Source organism: Abramis brama, assembly GCF_963993115.1.
Source record: "Abramis brama genome assembly, chromosome: 9".
In the NCBI taxonomy this organism is placed as follows: domain Eukaryota; kingdom Metazoa; phylum Chordata; class Actinopteri; order Cypriniformes; family Leuciscidae; genus Abramis; species Abramis brama.
The window spans coordinates 8,956,270-8,976,360 of NC_139971.1; the positions used below are offsets into that span (position 1 = coordinate 8,956,270).

The 20,091-nt window shown below is 39.0% G+C and overlaps 1 protein-coding gene across 7 annotated transcripts in view; it reads right to left on the bottom strand.

The window, feature by feature from the left end:
• trip12 (thyroid hormone receptor interactor 12) overlaps positions 1-20,091 on the bottom strand; it is a 61,852-nt gene that overhangs the window by 23,688 nt on the left and 18,073 nt on the right. For 6 of the 7 annotated variants that reach the window (XM_084125191.1, XM_084125195.1, XM_084125194.1 and 3 more), the window contains 8 exons: positions 6,692-6,797; positions 4,939-5,075; positions 4,700-4,783; positions 4,155-4,250; positions 3,905-4,056; positions 2,420-2,455; positions 2,122-2,217; positions 1,745-1,837 (listed from right to left, as the gene is read on the bottom strand). In XM_084125191.1, the coding sequence (XP_083981317.1) occupies positions 1,745-1,837; positions 2,122-2,217; positions 2,420-2,455; positions 3,905-4,056; positions 4,155-4,250; positions 4,700-4,783; positions 4,939-5,075; positions 6,692-6,797 (800 nt within the window). Of the gene's footprint in view, positions 1-1,744; positions 1,838-2,121; positions 2,218-2,419; positions 2,456-3,904; positions 4,057-4,154; positions 4,251-4,699; positions 4,784-4,938; positions 5,076-6,691; positions 6,798-15,584; positions 15,633-20,091 lie in introns of those variants that run through there. The other variant, XM_084125196.1, reaches the window with a different exon arrangement.

The following is a 20,091-nucleotide window of genomic DNA, read 5'->3' on the forward strand; positions in this document are numbered from 1 at the left end:
CCTTTGGGCCGGCAGCAGTAGTCCATTTGCATTTAAAGGGATACACACTAAAACAGCACGTTTTTCTGAGTGCCAAAAAATGACAATTTAAACATGCTGGACAAAATGATCTGTTGGGTATTTTGAGCTAAAACTTCACATACACACTCTGGGGACATCAGAGACTTATTTTACATCTTGTGAAAAGGGGCATAATAGGTGCCCTTTAAGCACAAATCTCGCACACATAGTTTATTTTACCTCATTTAGTTACATTTAGTTACACCTTTTCAGTTTATTTTACCTCATTTAGTTACATTTAGTTACACCTTTTCAGTGGGTGCTTAATAAACTGGTAAACTGTATATCCGTAAAACGACTCGATGAGCTGTCATAAAGAGCGCGCTCTCACTTTCATTTCTGCCACAGTAACGTTAGGCCTGTCGCTCCGGAGAGTGTAAGCTGGATCACAAACAGTTGGTGAGATCCATCCTCGAGTAACAACGGGAGCAAATGAAGACTGATATGTTCATTCTGACATCCAACAACAAAACGCCTCAATCGCTTAGAAGACATTCTTGTCTACAGCTGCTCCGGCGTGGAAACAATGGCGGACTGTGTCCAGCTCACTCAGGGTGGGTCTACGCTAAAACTGCAGTGTCAATCAACAGTCGTGGGGCGGCAGTGGCTCAGTGGTTCATGTAGGTTGTCTACAAACCGAAAGGTTGGTGGTTCAATCCCCGGTTCCACTTGACCAAGTGTCGAGGTGTCCATGAGCAAGACACCTAACCCCAGCTGCTCCCGACGAGCTGGATGGCGCCTTGCATGGCTGACACCGCCGTCGGTGTATGAATGAGTGAGTGAATGGGTGAATGTGAGGCAATGTAAAGCGCTTTGGTGGCCATAGGTCTGTGAAAGCGCTATATAAATGCAGTCCATTTACATGATTTATCATAGGCTATTTATCATATTAACACACTCTCTACATTATGAATACTGGTAAAACAAGAAACTTCTCTCAAATTAAAACAGTGAAATTCCTAATAGTAATTCCAAATTACACTAATGTTTTTCTAATCAAACAACAGCAAAAAAGACTTTGCATTCTCACAGAGGTTGTGTAAGTGCATTTATTCAGGAACCACAATCCAAACAATAGTCGAGATCCATGTTTGGATTTATTACAGTTCATCACTAAAAAGGTTTGATCGCAGCAAACAGCGCAAGCGCTCCGAGAAGAAACACGGACTGGCTGTATGACACTTCCATTTGAGCAAAATATCTTAATGGAAATCGCTAAACTCATGCTTACATTTGTTGGTGTTTTCAATGCTTCTTCTGCAGTGTAGAGACCGCGTGTGCGCATAGTTGCCAGATTGCAAAGATTAAGTAAAACACAGGGCAGAAAATGCATCCTTTTAAGAGAAAAGCTCTGTCTGGCGGATTTAAAATCTTGACATCTGGCAACCGCAAGCACGAAAGCTTGTAGACTTGTTAAAAACAGTCTGTAATCTTTTGTCTCCTCTTTTTTTTTTTTAACTAAAATGAAGAGAATTTGGTAAAGTTTTTATTTTTTAACAACATTTTACCCCAATATTCCATGTTGATATAGTCAAGAGTTATTTAATGACGCTCGTTTCGTCATTGTCTTGTCTTAGTCATGGAAAAAAGGTAATTGACTAACATTTTGCGTCATAGATTTTGTTAACGAAATTAACACTAGGCTGAAACAGCATTTAAGTAAGAAGAAACCATCAGTACTCACAGCCTGTAAGATGGCTTTGCTGTGCCTCCGTGACAACATCTCCAGGGCGGTCAAGGCTTGCTCTGCCACATCAATAAACTGAATTACCTGAAGCTGTAAACACAAGGGGAAAAAATATTTGAGCCAAGCACAAAAGATGCCACTTCTAAACATAACCTTTTCATGACTGTCTAACTTATTCACATGTGAAATGTCACACTCCAATCAAATCGGTGAACACAGAATAGGTGTTTCTCTGTGAACATGCACATAGTCGTGAGGCAAAACGGTGTGACGTGTATAAACTTACACTGGTTTTCCTTTATATAACCCCTTTAATTATGTTATCTACATACTGGGCAGACAAGGTTTTAAAGAAACAGTGAGGTGCCATTTACCTTTTCCAGGAAGACTGGGATGGCGTCTACCACCACAGCCGAAGAGCGTGGCAAAGCCTCCATCATGTAGGTGAGGGCGCGAGATGCATGATTCATCTGCAGAAATGTCACACATGGTGAACAGCTATTACGTTATTCTCAAATTTTAAGTGTCAAAATTGAACAACTGAATATTGAAAATTTAATGGATGAAATGATTGTCAGGTGATAGATTCACTGCAGTTTGCCCTGATAGGCTTGCACAATGTTCTATCTCTGCGTAAACATGTACCCACTCACAGAAGTCTCTAATACTCACAATATCAAAATTATGCTCCATCTGTAACAGTGTGATCTGCAAAGAGAAGACAAGAGGGGAACAGGACATATGGGTAAGAATAGAAAGGCAAGAGTGGATGCTTGACTCCCAACACAGGAGGTTGGTTATCTCTCTCAGATTATACATTTCAGAAAGCATAAATCTAAGGCCTTTTAAAACCTTTTCTAAGACCTGAACAAATAAAATGAATACCATATGGGCGAGGCAAACATCCTAAATCGTAAAATAACTAAAAACAGAAACAGAATAAAAAAAAAAAATCTAATTTAAGATTTTAATTTGGCAGTCAACCAATCATAAATTCAAATAGTACGGCCTAGGCCAAATGGAGTCACTTGTCAGAGATTTGTGTTTTGTCCGTCATTAAAACGGTTGCATCTGAGGCAGTAAGTGCATCGCATCACGTCTTCATCAACTTACAGTTTACAAAGGTTATTGTAGCTATGTGGGCATTCAGTTTTTACAGTCGTTTAATATATTTGGCAAAAAGCTTGTGTTATGAAAGACGAGGTGTTACGCACAGGCTGTATTGGCTATGACTAAACGGCAAATACCAGACTAAGACACTCTTCTGGCTCCTCAAATACATAAAACATTAGCCTTTACACACATCATGTTTTGATTAAAGAAAACGCAGTACTTTTTCAAGGAACCAATTTTTTATTTACCCGTGCACTGCAAACGAGCAGAGACGGTCTCCAAAATGTGTGCAGCACTCCAAGTGCCTTGGCCTCGTATGATTTGTGCAAGTTCAACTATCCCACATCCAAAGAGCACCAAGATACGAACTTTATACACCAGTAGCACTTTTTGCATCTTGTACTCTATTTGAGCAGCAATTCATTCAAGATGGAGGCAGGTGGAGCAATTGTATGAGGTTTTGCCGACAGTTTGAAGATCCACTCTAGTTACGAGTTTTAGTCACAAGCTTTCAGTATATGTTTCAATTCAAGCTCTAGTACAAAGTATAGTCAAAAAAAAAAAAGGAAACTTTATTAACTGGTATTTTTTCTGATCAAACCGCTTTCAGAACGATAATTTTACAGAAGGAACACATGAACAGAAACGTTAAAATACTGATTCTGCTTGCAGTGAACCGATTGATTTTTTTTAAGCCCTGTTGCAAGTGAAGAAATTATTATACAAAAGTATTGTAATTTCCCTAACGTAATCTAAAGTGAATTAATATACGTCAGGGATGGGCTGGGGGAAGGGAGGGTGGGTTTCGGTTGGCATTCACCCAGACCCCTAGAGGAACAGAGGTCCACCACCAATAGACTCACACAATCCTGTGAAACTGACTTTAAGGCTTTTTAAGGACCTGCAGCGACCCAGCAAACACTATCTGGGCATTATTATTTGGCGATTTGAAGAATTTTTTCACTGTCTAATTGGGTGTTCTTGGCCAGAATAAACTTTAGTAGGCTTTAGTCCAGGTGAATTTCCTGATGCAAGTATACTCACCAGGGCAGGTACGACGCTCTTGACAGGGAATCCTCCCAGCGTCTCCTCGTTACCCATCACTAGCAGCTGGCACATCTCTATAGCAGCCTGGAGTTGCTGGGACTCGTCACCTGTAGCCTGCAGCCCCTGCAGCAGCTGCTGTGCCTTTGAGCCTGCAAGCGCAGAGGGAGACAGAAGACGGACCCCTTGAGCAGAAGAAATATTTAATCATCCCACAAAAACGTCACAAACATCAGTCAAGGTCACTCACTAGCTCCACTCCCAATGGTCCTATGAAACAGCTGGGACATACGGGGACCAAAGGGACCAAACAGGTGAGGAGGAAGGCCCCTGGCCTCCAGCAGAGCTGTGGAGAGAGCAAAACATGAAACCTCACACACACAACTAGATGTTTGTGTTTTATTATGCTTTGATCAGTCTTGGTCAATGAAACTGCTGAGGTTTGTTAACAAAAGTTTTTATTTTTGTCGATAACGAAGATAAGAAAGTTGTGCATTGTGACGATAATTAAGCGATTTTAAATAAAACAGTTGATTAAACTACGACAAGTAAACAAACAACACCGCAAGATACTTACAATGCACTAACACAATTTTTTACAAATACAATGTTGTAAATACTCCAATCGCATCTATAATCTAATAATCATCTATTCAATGTTGAAATTTGTGCAAAACATAACACTAACATAACACTAAGAACACATTGTTTTTCTTATCACTGAACATATAATTACTTTATCTTCACAAACTGTATTTTTAGAAAATTAATGAAATAAAAATAGAGCAAACGTGCCTTGCAGTCTTCCCATTTCAGAATCATCTGATTCACTCTCTCCAGAGGTGGTCATGCCAACAGCTCCAGCTACTGAGCTAGATGCTTCACAGCAGAGACAGAATGAGTATAAGAGACCGATGTAGAATAAAACATACGTTATCATGCCTGTGTTAAGGTACTGTCAGTGTGTTCTTAACACACATCACAGTATCACAAACAATATACAATAAAATCTTAGGGGACTGCTGCTCTCTTACCTGACGCCCCTTGGGGCGTTTCCTCTGTGCGCGCGGCCGATGAATTGGCCCCATCCTGGTTGTTGTCAGAGTCGGCCATTTTCTCCTGTCGGCGAGCTTCGGCTGTCCCGCGCTTGCCCAGGCCTGAGCCTCGCCGACTAAAAAGGTGTAAAAATACAACAGTGAAAGGGAAAGCCCAATATTCTGAATAAAATTTGTATATTAATACATACTACACTAAAACGATGCCAAACAATCAAAAATGCTTTACTTGAATAAAATGTCCATAATCATACAGTACAGGGTTTGACAGTTATATATATTCTAACATATATATATATATATATTCTATATTCTATATATATAAACACAGAGAGAGAGTTGTAATTGAAATTATTCAACCCCCATTATTACTCAGATTTATTGGCAAAATTTACAGCTTCTGGCAGTGTTTCTGATGAGTCTTAGCCCATTCCTCATGAACAATTGCCTCCAGTTCAGTAATATTCTTGGGTTTATATATATAACCTAGGCTTTGTAGCAGGGAAAGACAAATCTTTACAAATATAAAGGTTGAAATACACTACATGACCAAACAGACAACTGAGAATCACTGAAGTAGAAGTAAAAGGTTACTACATATACCTAATTCATAAAATAAACACTTCAAAAACTGAATTATTCATGTTTTGAGGTGTCAGTTCTGTGTTAAGTGCAGGGCTGTCCTTAGGGCAGTGCAAACGGTGCGATCGCACTGGGCCCCGTGACGAACAGACAGAGGGTGACATCACCACCACAATGCAATCACAGCGGATAAGGGAGGGTTCCGCTTACGTTACCTCGCATTGGGCCCTGCCCCATGATTGGGACGGCCCTGATTCAGAGTATTTCATATCAGCTTAGAACAAGCCTCAGCAAATCAAAATCAAGGACCGGAACTATCTGTTTTATAACTGTCGTTTAACATTGTCTTTGAGTTCCCAAACATTCATAAACAAATCTCTTTTGAAAGACAATACACAACATTGCACCAGATTTCTCATGAGGATGAACTGGAAGTTCCAGTAATGTAAGTAACTGAACAGGAACACCCATCTGCAGTTACAACAAAATACAGCTGAGGGGATAGAGGGGCTGATTAATGGTTCTAGTAAATCTAACAAGTAAATGAATAGGATTAATATGGAGGAACCAACTACTCATGTATTGTCATCTCTGTATCAGATCCAGACACAATAGTCCTTAGTCAGGGTAGTGTCATATATAATTTTTTTGGGTGGGAATGAAAAGTGTTTCCTTGTTTTTTTTACTGTGTTGTTCAAGTAGCACATGCATTCTTCACCTACGTGTAAGGAAATAACAGTCTATTTGAGCAGATGGTAGTAGTCTATACTCATCATTCAAAAAGGGAAAGCAACACTACAACTGTGGATATACAAAATGTTAACAAATCAGAGCTTGATTACCATTTTGAATATGAATCATGTTGATCACGTAGGCCTACTTCATGACAGACGGCCTTGTTGTTATGAAAATATTCGCATATTGGGATGCCCAGATAAGATCATTAAAAAAATTAGAACAGCCTTCTGTGAGTGCCCTCTTGACTGTCACCTGCTCACTTTCATTACTTTTGCTTTTTCATTTTGTGCTAGTTCACTAAGCAGGACAGTCAATCAGAGTGATCCATCTCACCAATTGGCTTGATTTATTAGTATGTGCATGTTCTAGATCAGTAGACTGTTCTGGATTGAAAAGGCTGGTGGTTCAGTACCTGGTGCTGGCGCAAGAGCCCGTGGTCTTTTGACGTGTGCTCCTCCGACAGCTGGGGAGCTCTGCTGGGGGAGACTCACTACGCTTCTTAGTGGACTTCCTCAAACCTAGAGACAGAAACATACAGCATTACACTCATAATAATCAGAACGAAGGGGAAAGAGAGCGACAGTTAAAGGAACGCAAGCCGTAAATTCAGACATCCCTCCTGCATACTGATAGCGGCTCCCTGATGCCCGCAAATTATATACGAAATCCCGGAAATTGAGTGGGTGAGAGAGAAGCCCCGTTTCCAACTGGTATTAAGATGCGTTTACGGCAATCTGACCAAAAGTGGTCAGCCAAGACATATATGACACATATATATTATATATATATATATATATATATATATATATATAAAAATAAAAATGTCGGCGATGGAGAGCATGTAAAATGGTATCACTCGCCGCTACCTCCTGGAAATGAGTTTTTGCAGGGTGGGATGTCTGTAAATTAAAAGCCAGTCACTGAGAGATGATCACAGAAGAACACTGCGTTTAATCATACAGAGAACAGTACTCCATTCCTCAGCAGGCTGCAATGATAAATCAAAGAACAGAATTAATCCTTTATTTACTCCAGAAGATGCTGTATATTTGACAGTTTGTGTCCGATTATCATCATTTTAAATTTGCACACGTTTAAACGTATCCAAACTTTGCAAAAAAAAAAAAAAAAAGTTATTCTGACAAGCATGTCTTTTTTGATGTAATAATTGGAAAAAACGGCAATTATGCTACCAGTAGCTCCAGTGAAATCACTGGTGGCTTTATCCAGTTCTGAACGTGGCAACTGCACATGAGCTGAAGCTTTGTTTGAAATGCATGTAATGTAGGGCTGGGCAATTCTTAAGAAAATTCTTCAGAAAGCCCTTATGGACACTGTTCAGTGCAGCTGTGTGAACACAAACCGCAGCAGACATGACTGAATAGGAGTGCGTGTTCTTATTCCATTCAAAATATCTAAGTTACCGATTGATTATTTTGCACTCCTGACATAAATTAAGAAATTACTGTCATGGATCTGAGTTTAATTATAAACAGTGGTCAAATATCAAAGCTGTAGTCTTATGGTGCGTTCACACCGGACGCGAATAGCGCGTCAGGCGCGAGTGATTTCAATGTTAAGTCAATGCAAAGACGCATTACGCGCGTAAAAAATTCCTGCGGCGCGAATGGGGCGTAGAGCGCGGCACAGTAGACGCGAATACGCCTCGTTCGCGCGAATGGCGCGAATTGAGCGTCTGACGCGTTACGCGCGAATGATTTTAGTGCTATTTGTGCATTCACGCGTTTGACGCGAATTCGCGTCTGCCGCCCGAGTTGAAAAATCTGAACTTCTGCGTCAATTCGCGCCGCGTTAACCAATCAGGAGCCTGCTTGCTGCTGTCACGAGGTGAAGTGACAGTTTATAAATGTTATTTTATGTTTGGCCTCAATCATTTTTGTAATATGACTCAAATGCACAACAAAGCAAATAAAAACATAAAACTCGATTTCAATATATGAGAGATACTCATTTTGATTGGTCAGCTGTCAAAAAGGCGCTTGACGTAGGGCGTTCTTTTCAGAAAAGTTGAACTTTTTTCAACTTAAAAAGACGCTCTGAGCTGCAGAAAAAGACGCCAGCGGTGGCGTCTAAAAAAGCGCTCAGGACTTTTTGGAAAAAACAGTTTACTCCATAGGGTTATAATGTAGAACAGACGCTGGCAGTTTGAAAAAAGACGCTAAGTGTGAACATAGCCTTAATGTGCCGTGACAGATCTCTGTAGCACCTCAGATCAAGCAAAGCAGTCCTGCAAAGTGCATGTGAACGGATCATCTCTTGGCGAGTAGTGTCAGAAGCAGTGGAGTAAAGACTTTCCACAGAAACCAGCACATTCTGCACAGCATCTCATTAGCACTGTGTGTAAAATGAGTCACATCGTACCATCTACACTTAATGATAACATAAGCTCCTCATCAGCCACAGTCATATGCTCTCTTTCTGATTAAGCCAGAAATATGTGTGAAACATAGCATCTTAAGGCATAATCCTAAAATAACTTAGTTTGACCAAATTTTAAATGTCTATTTACACAGACAAATGTCAGTCTGTTCAGAACGACACAAACATTATTGTGCGGTCAATGCAACAGATTTGTGTTATTTTTTCTTTCTTTTTGTTTACAGAGAGATGTGTTCTAATTAGGTCTGGGTTAAAAAAAAATTCTCAATTTGAATTGATTCACATTTTGAAGAACCGATACTGATTCTTAAAGGGGTCATATAATACGATTGTTTTCCTTTTGTTTTGTGTGTGTTATGTAACTGTTTGTGCATGTATAAGATCTGCAGAGCTATAAAGCTCAAAATGACAAACCTAAAGAGATATTCTTTATAAAAGTTAAGGCTCAGCCACGCCTTCCTAAAACACTTCAAATACACCCCCACAAATCTACGTCAGTGTGTGGGGGAAAGAGTTTCATAACACCGCCCAAAGTATACGCAAAGAAACAAGGCGTGACATTTATTCTCTGTATTATTGTTGCCGCCGGCGCCGCCATATCGTGGAGATGCTGTGGTTTTTGTTGCAAAAGCCAAAATACTTTGTTTGGCCTTCCAAAAGAGGACACAATTAGAAAAGTGGTTAAGCTTTATTTACAACACTGTTCCAGAACAGTCCAACTAAAATCTTCGACTGTGTGCTGCGCATTTTTCGGAGGACTGTTTCCAGAATGTGGGAGAGTAGCTACAAGGCCGGCTGTGCACAAAAGCTGATTCTAGAAAGTGGGCCAATTCCATCTTTGCATGTACATTCTGGCGCTTCTGACTCACAGACACAGCCTATAAGTATGTTTTCATATTTTAAGAATTTGCTACTGACTATTCAAACGCGAGTTTTGAGCAGTATAGAGTAGGCCTTGCTTGTCGTTTCTACGATCACAAATGCAGACATAGTTTTGTTTACATAGTGTTCTTACACCAGTTGCGCGACATGTAAAAATGCAGAATAAGTCATTATAATCAGTAACTATGTCCCCAATGAAATAAAACCTTACCAATCTGATACGATCTGGTCCAGTCGCGCTGGCAAATTTGATTGATCCGCTTGGTCATCTGCATTTTCCGGATCAGAATCGGCCTCAAATTGATAAGGTTACCGACATTATCACCTGTCATTATTGCTCTGGAAGCTGATGTTCCAAATATGGTAAGGGGGGCGTGACATTTGTCCCACGCTTAAGGTTTTTGGGCCAATCACAATGAACTGGATCGCTGGCCAATCAGAGCACAATGCGCTTTTCAGAAAGGTGGGGCATAGAGGTGCAACAATAATGTACAGTATGTGTAAAATAATGACTTTTTTAACCTAAAATCACATTAACACATTTCATTAAACCAAATACACAAAATAATGTTCTTTTTAGAACCACCATATGACCCCTTTAAAGGTCCCATGACATGCTACTTTTTGTAGGCTTTAATATAGGCCTTAGTGGTCGTGCCGTGGTCCCTAGTACTGTATCTGAAATCTCTTTCCAAAAATTCAGCCTCGGTGCAGAATTATAGCCACTACAAGCCAGTCCCAGAATGAGCTTCCTTCAGACGGGCCGTTTCGGTGTCTGTAGCTTTAAATGTTCATGAGGAGGAGAAAGGCGGTGCAAGGTGGAGGGTGGGTGTGGCCTTGACCATCTTGCGCAACGGTACCATGCATGTTCACGTTGGATATATTGCAATGGCACGAAGACACGCAGTCGTTCAAGCATTTCAGTTTGACCCAGAATCTGATCCAGATGGAGAAGCAACGGATGAAGAAGTTGCAACTCAGCGGCTCCAGCAGGACGTTTCCGAATGGTTAGTTTAAAATATTATGTCTGGATACGGTACTTTATTCGGATGGTTTACAGTTATCATGTAGCTAACGCTAACCTACTGTTGCCTTTTCATGGGAGATCTGTAACGTCTGTAATTTATCTTATTACAATTACATCAAGCTCTGCGATCTTGAAATGCGGATATCGCGCGCGCCATATAACCAACAGGAAAACGGTTATCCAAATAACAAAGAAGTGTACAACACTCGCGTTACAGTGTGTGTATTCACACACATACTTGATGCTGTCTACCTTTACATTAGCGCAAGTAACTGCATAGCTAATGTTACAGCCACATTCTACGTGTAACAAGCTATGTAACCATAAACAGTAAAGCAACACACTTATATCATTAGTTGACTTACATGTCTGAGGTGTGTAGCTGAGCCAAAGAGAGTGATCCAGACTTTAGTTTCAGACGTTCAGCAAGCCCAGCTCTGTATTGACCCTTCGGTGTTCATTTGTACATCCAATTATTGAGCAATTATTACGCTATTATGCTTCGATCTCCCGTGGACAAACTAAAATCGCGCGCGCGTTCCTACTTCCTAGCTCATTTTCTCATGGGCGGAAAATATTCTCTGGGCGGGCAAAGCAGAGAAAGGGGAGGTAACATTTCTCCTTATAACGTCATAAGGAGGAGATTCAAGATCAGCCCGGTTGAGCTTCCATTTTCTCAAAGGCAGAGAAAGATAGCAAAAGCTCGATTTACACCGATTAAAATTTCTAGAAACTTGGGGACCATATACAGGCTAGGGGAACTCATATTAATGTTAAAAAACAGGAGCGAGCGGGCGGATCTTGGACAGAGCGCAGAGCGGCATTTTTAAAAGGACGGAGCATCGCCTTATTTCCCGCTCCAATTTCGCTCCGCTCACACCACGAGTCTGAAGCATGCTCAGTCAAACCTAAACCAGCATCCATCTGTCTTGCAGTCATCAACAGTAGACTATTTTCAGTCAAAACAGGTCATACAGGTCAGGTGTACTATTAATATAACTAACTAAGATAATGTGGTACAAGAAAACGAATGTGGAGACATCGTTTCAGTCAGCAAAGATTCATTTTGGAATCTCAAAAGACACATCTCTCGAAAACATGAACGTGAGCTACGCGAACACGCTGGGAAGAAAACAAAAGGTTAGCAAATTGAATACGGTAACTTACAAAGTGTAAATTAAATATAGCGTAATATTCAAACAAATTAGTTTTTTCATTCAAGTAGACCTAATGGTTCGTTTTATTTAGCCGAATTTGTGTCGTCTGTAATAATATTTATATTATTAGGACCATTTATTCGTTTAATTTTACAGCTATTTGTGTGTATGGAAGCCAATTTAAATTTTAATCGTTCACGTTGCGCAAAAGTTCACTTATCAAAATTCTGGCCTTATAGTTAATTTACTTTTAAAAAATGTATCATTTTTGTTTATATAATTTTTATTTATATTATTAGGCCCATTTATTCGTTTAATTTTACAAGACTTTTTGTGTAGGCTATATTCCTTCTTACATAGGCCTGTAATTTGAAATAAAACATTTCTATTTGAAAAATGTTGTTGTTACTCATTAGTTCTTTAGGAGGTAAGGCTACCTAAGCTAAAAGTGATATACATGTAGATTTTTTTCCTTTTTGGAGCGAGCGGGGCGCGATTTGAGTGGAGCGCGAAGCAAACCACGTTGAGCGCTGAGCGATAATGAGCAGAGCGGCCTGATGTAGCTTTGAGCGGGGGAGCGGAGGGGTGAACAGTTCCGTGAGTGATGAGCGGAGATTCTCACCGCTCCACTCCGCTCACATGCTCTGTTTACTACTTTATTTTAGCACAAAATAAACATGAATGAACTTCAGAAGGTTCAGGGCTCCAGACTAACATTTGAGAGCAGTGGCACCGGTGCCACTTTTGATGTTTGATGGAACGGATTTGGCAACTATGGGGAAAAATTTATCAAGTTAATTTAATCATAAAATCACTATTCTTTTGCATTAATAAGTGCAGTTACTAATAATATTACATGTTTGTTTATTGGAAATGTAAAATTAAGCTTCAATTGAATTAACTGAGCTTGAATTAATATGTAGATAAAATTAACAACAGTAGCATGCAAAAACGTTTTCTTTTCTTTTTTTTATATAATTTTTTTTATTTTTATATTTTACTCGTATTAAATGTATCATTGTTCTTCAAGAGCATCACACTGAACTGACCGACAGCTTCAGTGATTATAAAAGGAGCGTTTTGCACTCGTTTTCTATGTAATTCAGTCACAATTTGAAGAAAAGTTTGTTTTTCTTGAGACTTTGTGACTTCCTACTTTTCCCATATATTAGGGTGTGGAAAAGGCTAATAAGTCTAATGAATTTGAATTTATTGAAAGGATAGCCCTTTCAGATTTAACATCTCATTTTCGAGGGGGTCCCTCATGCCCGCAAAATTGCGGATATTCAAGTGCTCCTCTGACACCATCTACTGGTTATAGTGATAATTTCATAACTTTTTTTTTAAAAAGTGCTTGTTTGCCACAAAGTGTTAACCTTTTAGTTTTACAAATCATCACAATAAAAAAATTAATTAAAATTGGATAATACTTAGAGGTTTGAAGTGCTGGAAAAAGTGTGAAGCACTTGAAAGACCTTGAAAAGTGCTTGAATTTCACTCTCAAAAGGTAGTACGAACCTTGAGATGAATATATAGAAAAATATTTGACTATTTCTGCCACAGCACCATGGGTACAGCTGTACTACATTAAAGCAGCGCTATGCAGTTTTGGCAATTTCTTCGCTATTTTCTCGCTTTTTGCTCGTGAGTTTCTCTATAGAGCTCCCCCTGCAGCTTCGGAATAGATATTTGACAACACTGTCGTCAAAACTCGTTGGCGACTCGCCCCCCTCCCATCATGTGCATTTGTTTTCAAAGAAGCCGGCGAACGCACGGAGCCATGTCCACTGAGGTATGTATGATACACAGAAGGCTAGCATATAAATGTTTAGATAGTGTATGTGTGCAGTGCCGTAAAGCAAATCTTTCCGGTCTGCCGGCCCAAAGTTGCAAGGGTGGTTTTTCTGCTCAAAGGCGCTAGGGGGGGTGCGAGAAGACCACCATTCAACCCGAAAAAAAGTCATATAACCATTCCAATGACTCCAAAGCTGTTCAGTTAAGGTAAAGAAACCTGCATAGTTCACCTTTAAATCCATGGTTTTCTACTGGTCCGGTTGGGCCAGTGGTTGAAATTTTCACTGGCCACAACACACAAAAAAAAATAACTAATAACTAAAATAAAATAGACCTAATTGTTGTTTTAGTTGTTTTTGTAACCTTCAGCACACACACACACACCTTCCATAAAATAATCTTTCATAAAAGTTTGGAAAGGTTGAAGCGAATTACAAAGACATTCGCAGGCTTCATTGCACAGGATATGCGCTGTGAGAAACACGCTTTGCTTGATGGTACGCTTGCAGTGTGTGGTCTCGCCCACTGGTATTTTCCTTACAAATGCTACACGAAGGCATAATTTATGTCGTTTGGAATGCAGTGGGCTTATATATTAAAAATATGAAACACGCTGACAGAAGGCTGCTTTCTATTTAAAATGCTTGCGCGCGCTTTGTGAAGAGTGATCGGCCATGCAGCAGTGTGCATGCAAGTGGTTAAATATACTTGCATCTCAAAATGCTTCATTGACGTGAAATTAATGTAAACACGGTCAGTTAGGTCTTAAGGAATTTAACAGACAGGACAAAAGAATTACATTTCAAAAGAGATCAGTGCATTATTTTGAATATAGCCAATTAAATCTCCCGCTAACTGATGTCAACAGTTATAATAAAACGGTAGTTAAGCTGAGATAGAGAAAAAAAATCACTCACAGCTCTTGAATGGAAAACGTTCAGATCCTTTTAAATACTGAAAGCAATATTTGTTTATTGCTTGTAATGTTTCTTTGTTCCTCTTTATTATTCAACTACTTGCTTTTGTTTTGAAGCTATATATTTAAAATTCTTAACATTCAATCGTTTTAATTTGATTTTAAACAAACATTTCAACAAGTCGGCTGCCTATTGCCTTGGACGCAGTGCAAAATTACACAGGCAGCATTGAAGCACACTGACAGAAGACAATATCTTTTATTTGACAGACAATCTATTGTTTGCACAATATATATCTTAAGTGTGTAAAATATTAACACTGTGAACCAAACAACGTGAAAGTATGAATCTGTTTGGCCAGATCTGGTGAACAACACAAAATTTAGTCTGACGACAATATATTTTTTCAGTTTTATTTTTAGTTCAAATAAATCAAAATCAAAGTGAAATCAAGCCATTTCACTATGTGCGAGAAACCTGTGATCATTTAACTGCACATCTGTTGAATTCTATATTAATATGCACTATTGTTGCTTAGCAACCATTAACAACCAAGAGTTACACAAGACCTGAGTGGCACAATGCATCAAAACTAAACTGTTTGAAGCGGTTTCAATTTCAAAAGCTCATCTGAAACACAGTATATGTACCATCATAACACTCAGCCTGCTGGATAAAGAAAGAAAGTGAAGGAAAAATGAAAGACAAAACCTTTAAAAGACCTCTGACAGTGCTTTCCCTGTAAAGTCAGATGAACCTTAACACTGAGGGTCTATTCTGGGCAAAGTTCTGCCCCCTGCCCTTTGGCAGCATGCCCTCCCGTGACTCTTCATGTCTTTCCATAATCAACCCAGCCTGACCTGTCTACACAGGATGACCTCTCTTACTCAAGATAAACACCTCCAACGAGCCTTCACAGAACACTTTACAGCAACCATTAGTGGATAAATCAGGGACAAGACAAACATCTAACCGATACGTGATCCTAAACATCCAACCAATAGCACAAGCCTAGATATTATCCATGCATGCCAGCGTGCTGACCCACCTCTGGGCATTATGATATTTCAAAGCTCTGCTAGGCTCATCCGCACAGAAAATAACTACTATACCAAAAGCCCTTCCTACCTCAGCATACATCCAGCCGCGACTCTTGTCCATACAATACTGTAAGGCAGCAGGAGGCTGGTATTTTTAGCCCAGGACACTGGCACTGAACTGGACTGAAATCTGAGCCAGCTCCCCCTGCCATGACCAAAGCTCCATCCGCTATTACTGGGGCAAGAAATGATCACCATCACAACGATCACGCCATTACTGAAGACATTGATTTGTGAAGGCTGGGTTGCTCAGGATATAAGCCCTCAGGTCAAGGATCAGATGAAATTACAGTAGAAATACCAACAATTTACCATGCCTGTGAGGTTGAATCTAATGAAAACAGTCAAGAACACACAGGTTATATTTCACCCCAAAATCTAAAGAAAAGAAAAAAAAATTGGAAAAAAATTGACAAAATGATAATTTGGTTTCCACTACAAATTTGGTGGGAAGATATGCTAAATTTATCTCTCCATTTTCCTTTTGATTTTGGGCTGAAATATGACCCAGATTCAGAAAGGAATAAAACAAAAGTACTTGAAAATCATATTTAAGCTCAAAACATAAACCAAGTATGCTTTGTGTGTTTGACTTCAAGATTGCCAAGAGTAAATAGAATGTGTATGTGTGCTTGTTGGTGGGTCTATGGGAAAGACTAATGACCTCAGTGTGAGTGCTTAAGGCGAGACACGGCAGGCAAAAACATCGTTTTTTTTTCACTGGTCAATTTTGAGATTTTGGGTTATTTGTCTTCAATAATATGTATTCTTTCAGACTTGTGCTGAAAAAAAGTCCAAAATACACATTTAGGTCTTTATTTTACTACACTTTGTCTGTTTGAGTGTGCAGATTTCGCCTAAATTCATCAAAAGTTGGCGTTCTAAATCATCCCGCTGCTCCGCGATCGCTCTCTGTACCCCTTCATCTCGTATACCGTTGGAAAGCTCTCTCTCTTCTTTTCAATGCTGTCGGATCCAAATATGATAATTTCCTGTCTATCAGCAACAAATCATGAAAGTAAAACAGGTGATTTAACTCGAAATGCGCAATCTCATTGGCTGATGCCAATTTCTGACAACGTGATTCGTTCAGAATCGTCACGTGACGCGCTCTGACATTTCCGCGGTAGTTCAAAATGTCGAAAGATATGCGTGTACAATTCTCTCAGAGAAGTCGAAAACAGTTGTCATTAGCTAGAAGACAAGGGATTACCAACAAAGACAAAAGATGATGAAATGCCATATGGGTCTTCACATTTTTTTTCATGAGAGCCGCACTGATAGGTAGGAGTGCATACGTCGTCCTTTCAGTTTCGGTTCTCAATCGACCAAGTGTTTACATGTTCTCTCGATAAACCACCTCTTTCAATCCGATCGAAATTATTTGTAATATAGCTGACACTTTGAGTTTGTAATGGGTTATGTTATAGCCCTACTTATTTTTAATGTTTTTAAGAAATATCTGTAGTGAGTGGCTGCATGATATCGCCGTATTTTTTACAGCCATGCGAGCAACAAATTAAAGCTTGGCGGGCCGCATGAGGCTCGCGAGCCGCGCAATGAGTAACCATAGTGCGTCGATGCGTTACGAACAAGCTGTAACATTTTGAACACATCTAAATGTAAGTCAAAAAGACACATTACATTTCAAAGCACTTAAAACCCACAAGCCAAATCCTGAAAACAGTCCCCTCAGTCAGCTGATGGTGAAGCTAACCAACCAGGCTCCCTTCAGCAGTGGTTCAAAACAACTCAACAGAACAAAACTAATTATGAATCATTCAAAATATCAATATTTAGAACATTGGAGAAAGCAAACAAAGTAGACTAAATTGTTATTTGACAGAGTATCTGCACACTGTCAGAGAAGAAAAGACAGACCCTGACTAAATACAGGCTCAGTGACCACCAACTGGGTCAGACAGAGATGCACTTCCTCCTCCACTGGGAAAAAGTATCTTCACTAAGTGATTTACACCTTGGACAAATAGCCAAAAGAATAAAACTTCCCAAAGTTAGCACCAGAAAATAAGCTGGAAGTTTTCCTAGGAGAGGGTACAGCAGCTCCACTGACAGCTAAATATGAATCTGCCTGAGGGACTGTGATATAACGGCATTTAGTTTTTCCATTCCACCTATGTGATGGACTGTTGATGTGTTGTTTTGGATGTTATGATCAGTGATGGATGAAGCAATAATGAGTTTTGGATGTTAAACAGTGTGATAGATGGATTTTACTTGGACCTAAAGCATATTTTGTCTGTAATTCATGGCTTTCAATAGAAATTAGTGGAATTTTGCCATAAAAATCTTTAAAGGCCGTTTTCTCAAAATGAGTTTTTTCTTGCACTCCTAGTGATGATTTTCCACTTCTGTAGCACCTACATACACCAAACTTTACAGTCGTATTTCTAACTATATTGTGAAGATTTGTTCAGAGGGATTTGTTGATATATCATTCTTGGCCTGATTTATATGACATTTTATGCCTAAAAATAGGGCGGAAATCAATTTAAGGCTATTGCCAGTATTTTCTGATTTACAGGGTAACAAAAGGGGATATTCATAATCCCCTCTGAACATGTCTTTTCATTGAATATATCAACAAAATGCAAAAATAATTTTGAACCTTGTTTTTTTCAATGGTCAGATTCGTCACTTCAAAATATATGCAAATTAGCGCATATTTAATTAGATATAGCCTCATTAGCATATTTAAAAATAAAATTACAAAAAACTTGCAATGCATTTTTTTCTCCTATTCATGCGAGTAATCAACTGGTAAAGTTTGATGTTGATATCTGTAAGTTAACAATTTTACCCTATTCACCTGTAGTGTCTCGCCTTAACAGGATCGAAAGCAGTGTAATTAGCATAATGTGTAAAATCCTCCAAATATTCTTGATTGAATTATTCTCATGTCACTCTACATGTCTGTCAACACCTACAGCGTCCATTGCAGAAGACCTAGATCAGATCTGTCATGGAAAAGCTCGTGTCATTGCCTAACTTCCAGCAGGTGTCTGAATACTGAAGTCCACTTCTAGCACCACTGCAGCTGGTGTTCTACATGTGCAGCTCTGATGAAACTGAAGCCTAGATGTAGAATGTAGGCTGTTCAAGACTGTGCACACATTGACATCTAGATAAAAGAGCCCAGCCCTGATTTTACAGCTACACAACGCTCAATACACCACCTGATTCAATTAGTGTTGTCAGAAGTCCTGGCACTGATACTGATTTTTTTTAAATGTAATACCAGCTTTTCTGCAGGACCAATAGTAATAGTAAACTCAATTCGGCATGCATACAAGCGGCTGCTTTCAAATGCTCCTGTGCATATAAGTATGCATGCTCTGTGAAAACGTGTTTTTTAAAGTGTTGAGCATTGTAGTCATTCAAAACTGCTTTTATTGACAAAGCAATGGACGGGACAAAAAAAAAAAATCTGATAATGTAAATGCAAACGCAAACTAACAGAACTTCCACTTGTTTTATGTAATGTGTTCCTTTTTTCAATTTCTTACTAAATGTTTACTTACCTATTGTAAAGCAATGTTTGTTTATTTAATTGAAAATATGCTGTTTTAAAGTATTATTTATTTAAAATATTTTTTATTGAAGGCACAGTATGCAAGTTTCGCCGCTAGAGGTCACTTATTCAAAACAATAACAAAGACATAGCTTGATGGCGGCGTGAATGAGTGTGGAATCATGGGAGTTGTTGTCTTCACCTCGAGAGCCGATGGAAAGCAATCCGACGGGACTCAAGTTCATGGATGAGCTAATGCTCTAAAATGCAGTATTATTCTTCTTACAAATAAAGCTTTTTCTGATTTTGCTGTTAGCCACTACAACTACAAATAGTGTTGTCTCTGAGGCATGGTACAAACGTTATTCACAGTAAATAAATAAATAAATGAGATAAAATAAGACTAATCGTGCTTAGCTATATAAAAATAATTGGTTTTCTGTTGATAAACGTAACCAAACAGTTGCTCACCAGTCTAATAAAATGCATAATATATTAAAGGATCTTTGGGTTTTCCATAAATCGAGGGTAACACAGATGATGTCATAGATAGGCGACACATTGAACTGGTTAAAAATGCGGATTTCTCTGGATTTAAACCTTGTTGGAAATACTTGGGATAACTCAAGTACACAAATCAACAAAATATCATTGTTTTAGTGGTTTTTGAATATTTTAATCCAAAAATCTTACATATTGTGCCTTTAGTAATGCAATATTTTTATTTTCAAATAGTTAAAATAGTTCCAGTGGATTTTTCAATGGTACCAAAACTGATACCGTAAAATTTAACTAGTGCTGTCATGATACCAAAAATGTCAGTAGTCTGTACCAGTCTCAATAAGATCGCCTAGACACACCAACCTTCAGACTATTTAGTCTCCTATTTTGTCAGAACTTGAGAACCCCACACCATGAATTGCCTGAAAGCTTTAGTTTGTTTTTTTTTACAAAAATTACACCATATAATGTGTATATGCTTGTTGCTTGTTGGTGGGTCTAT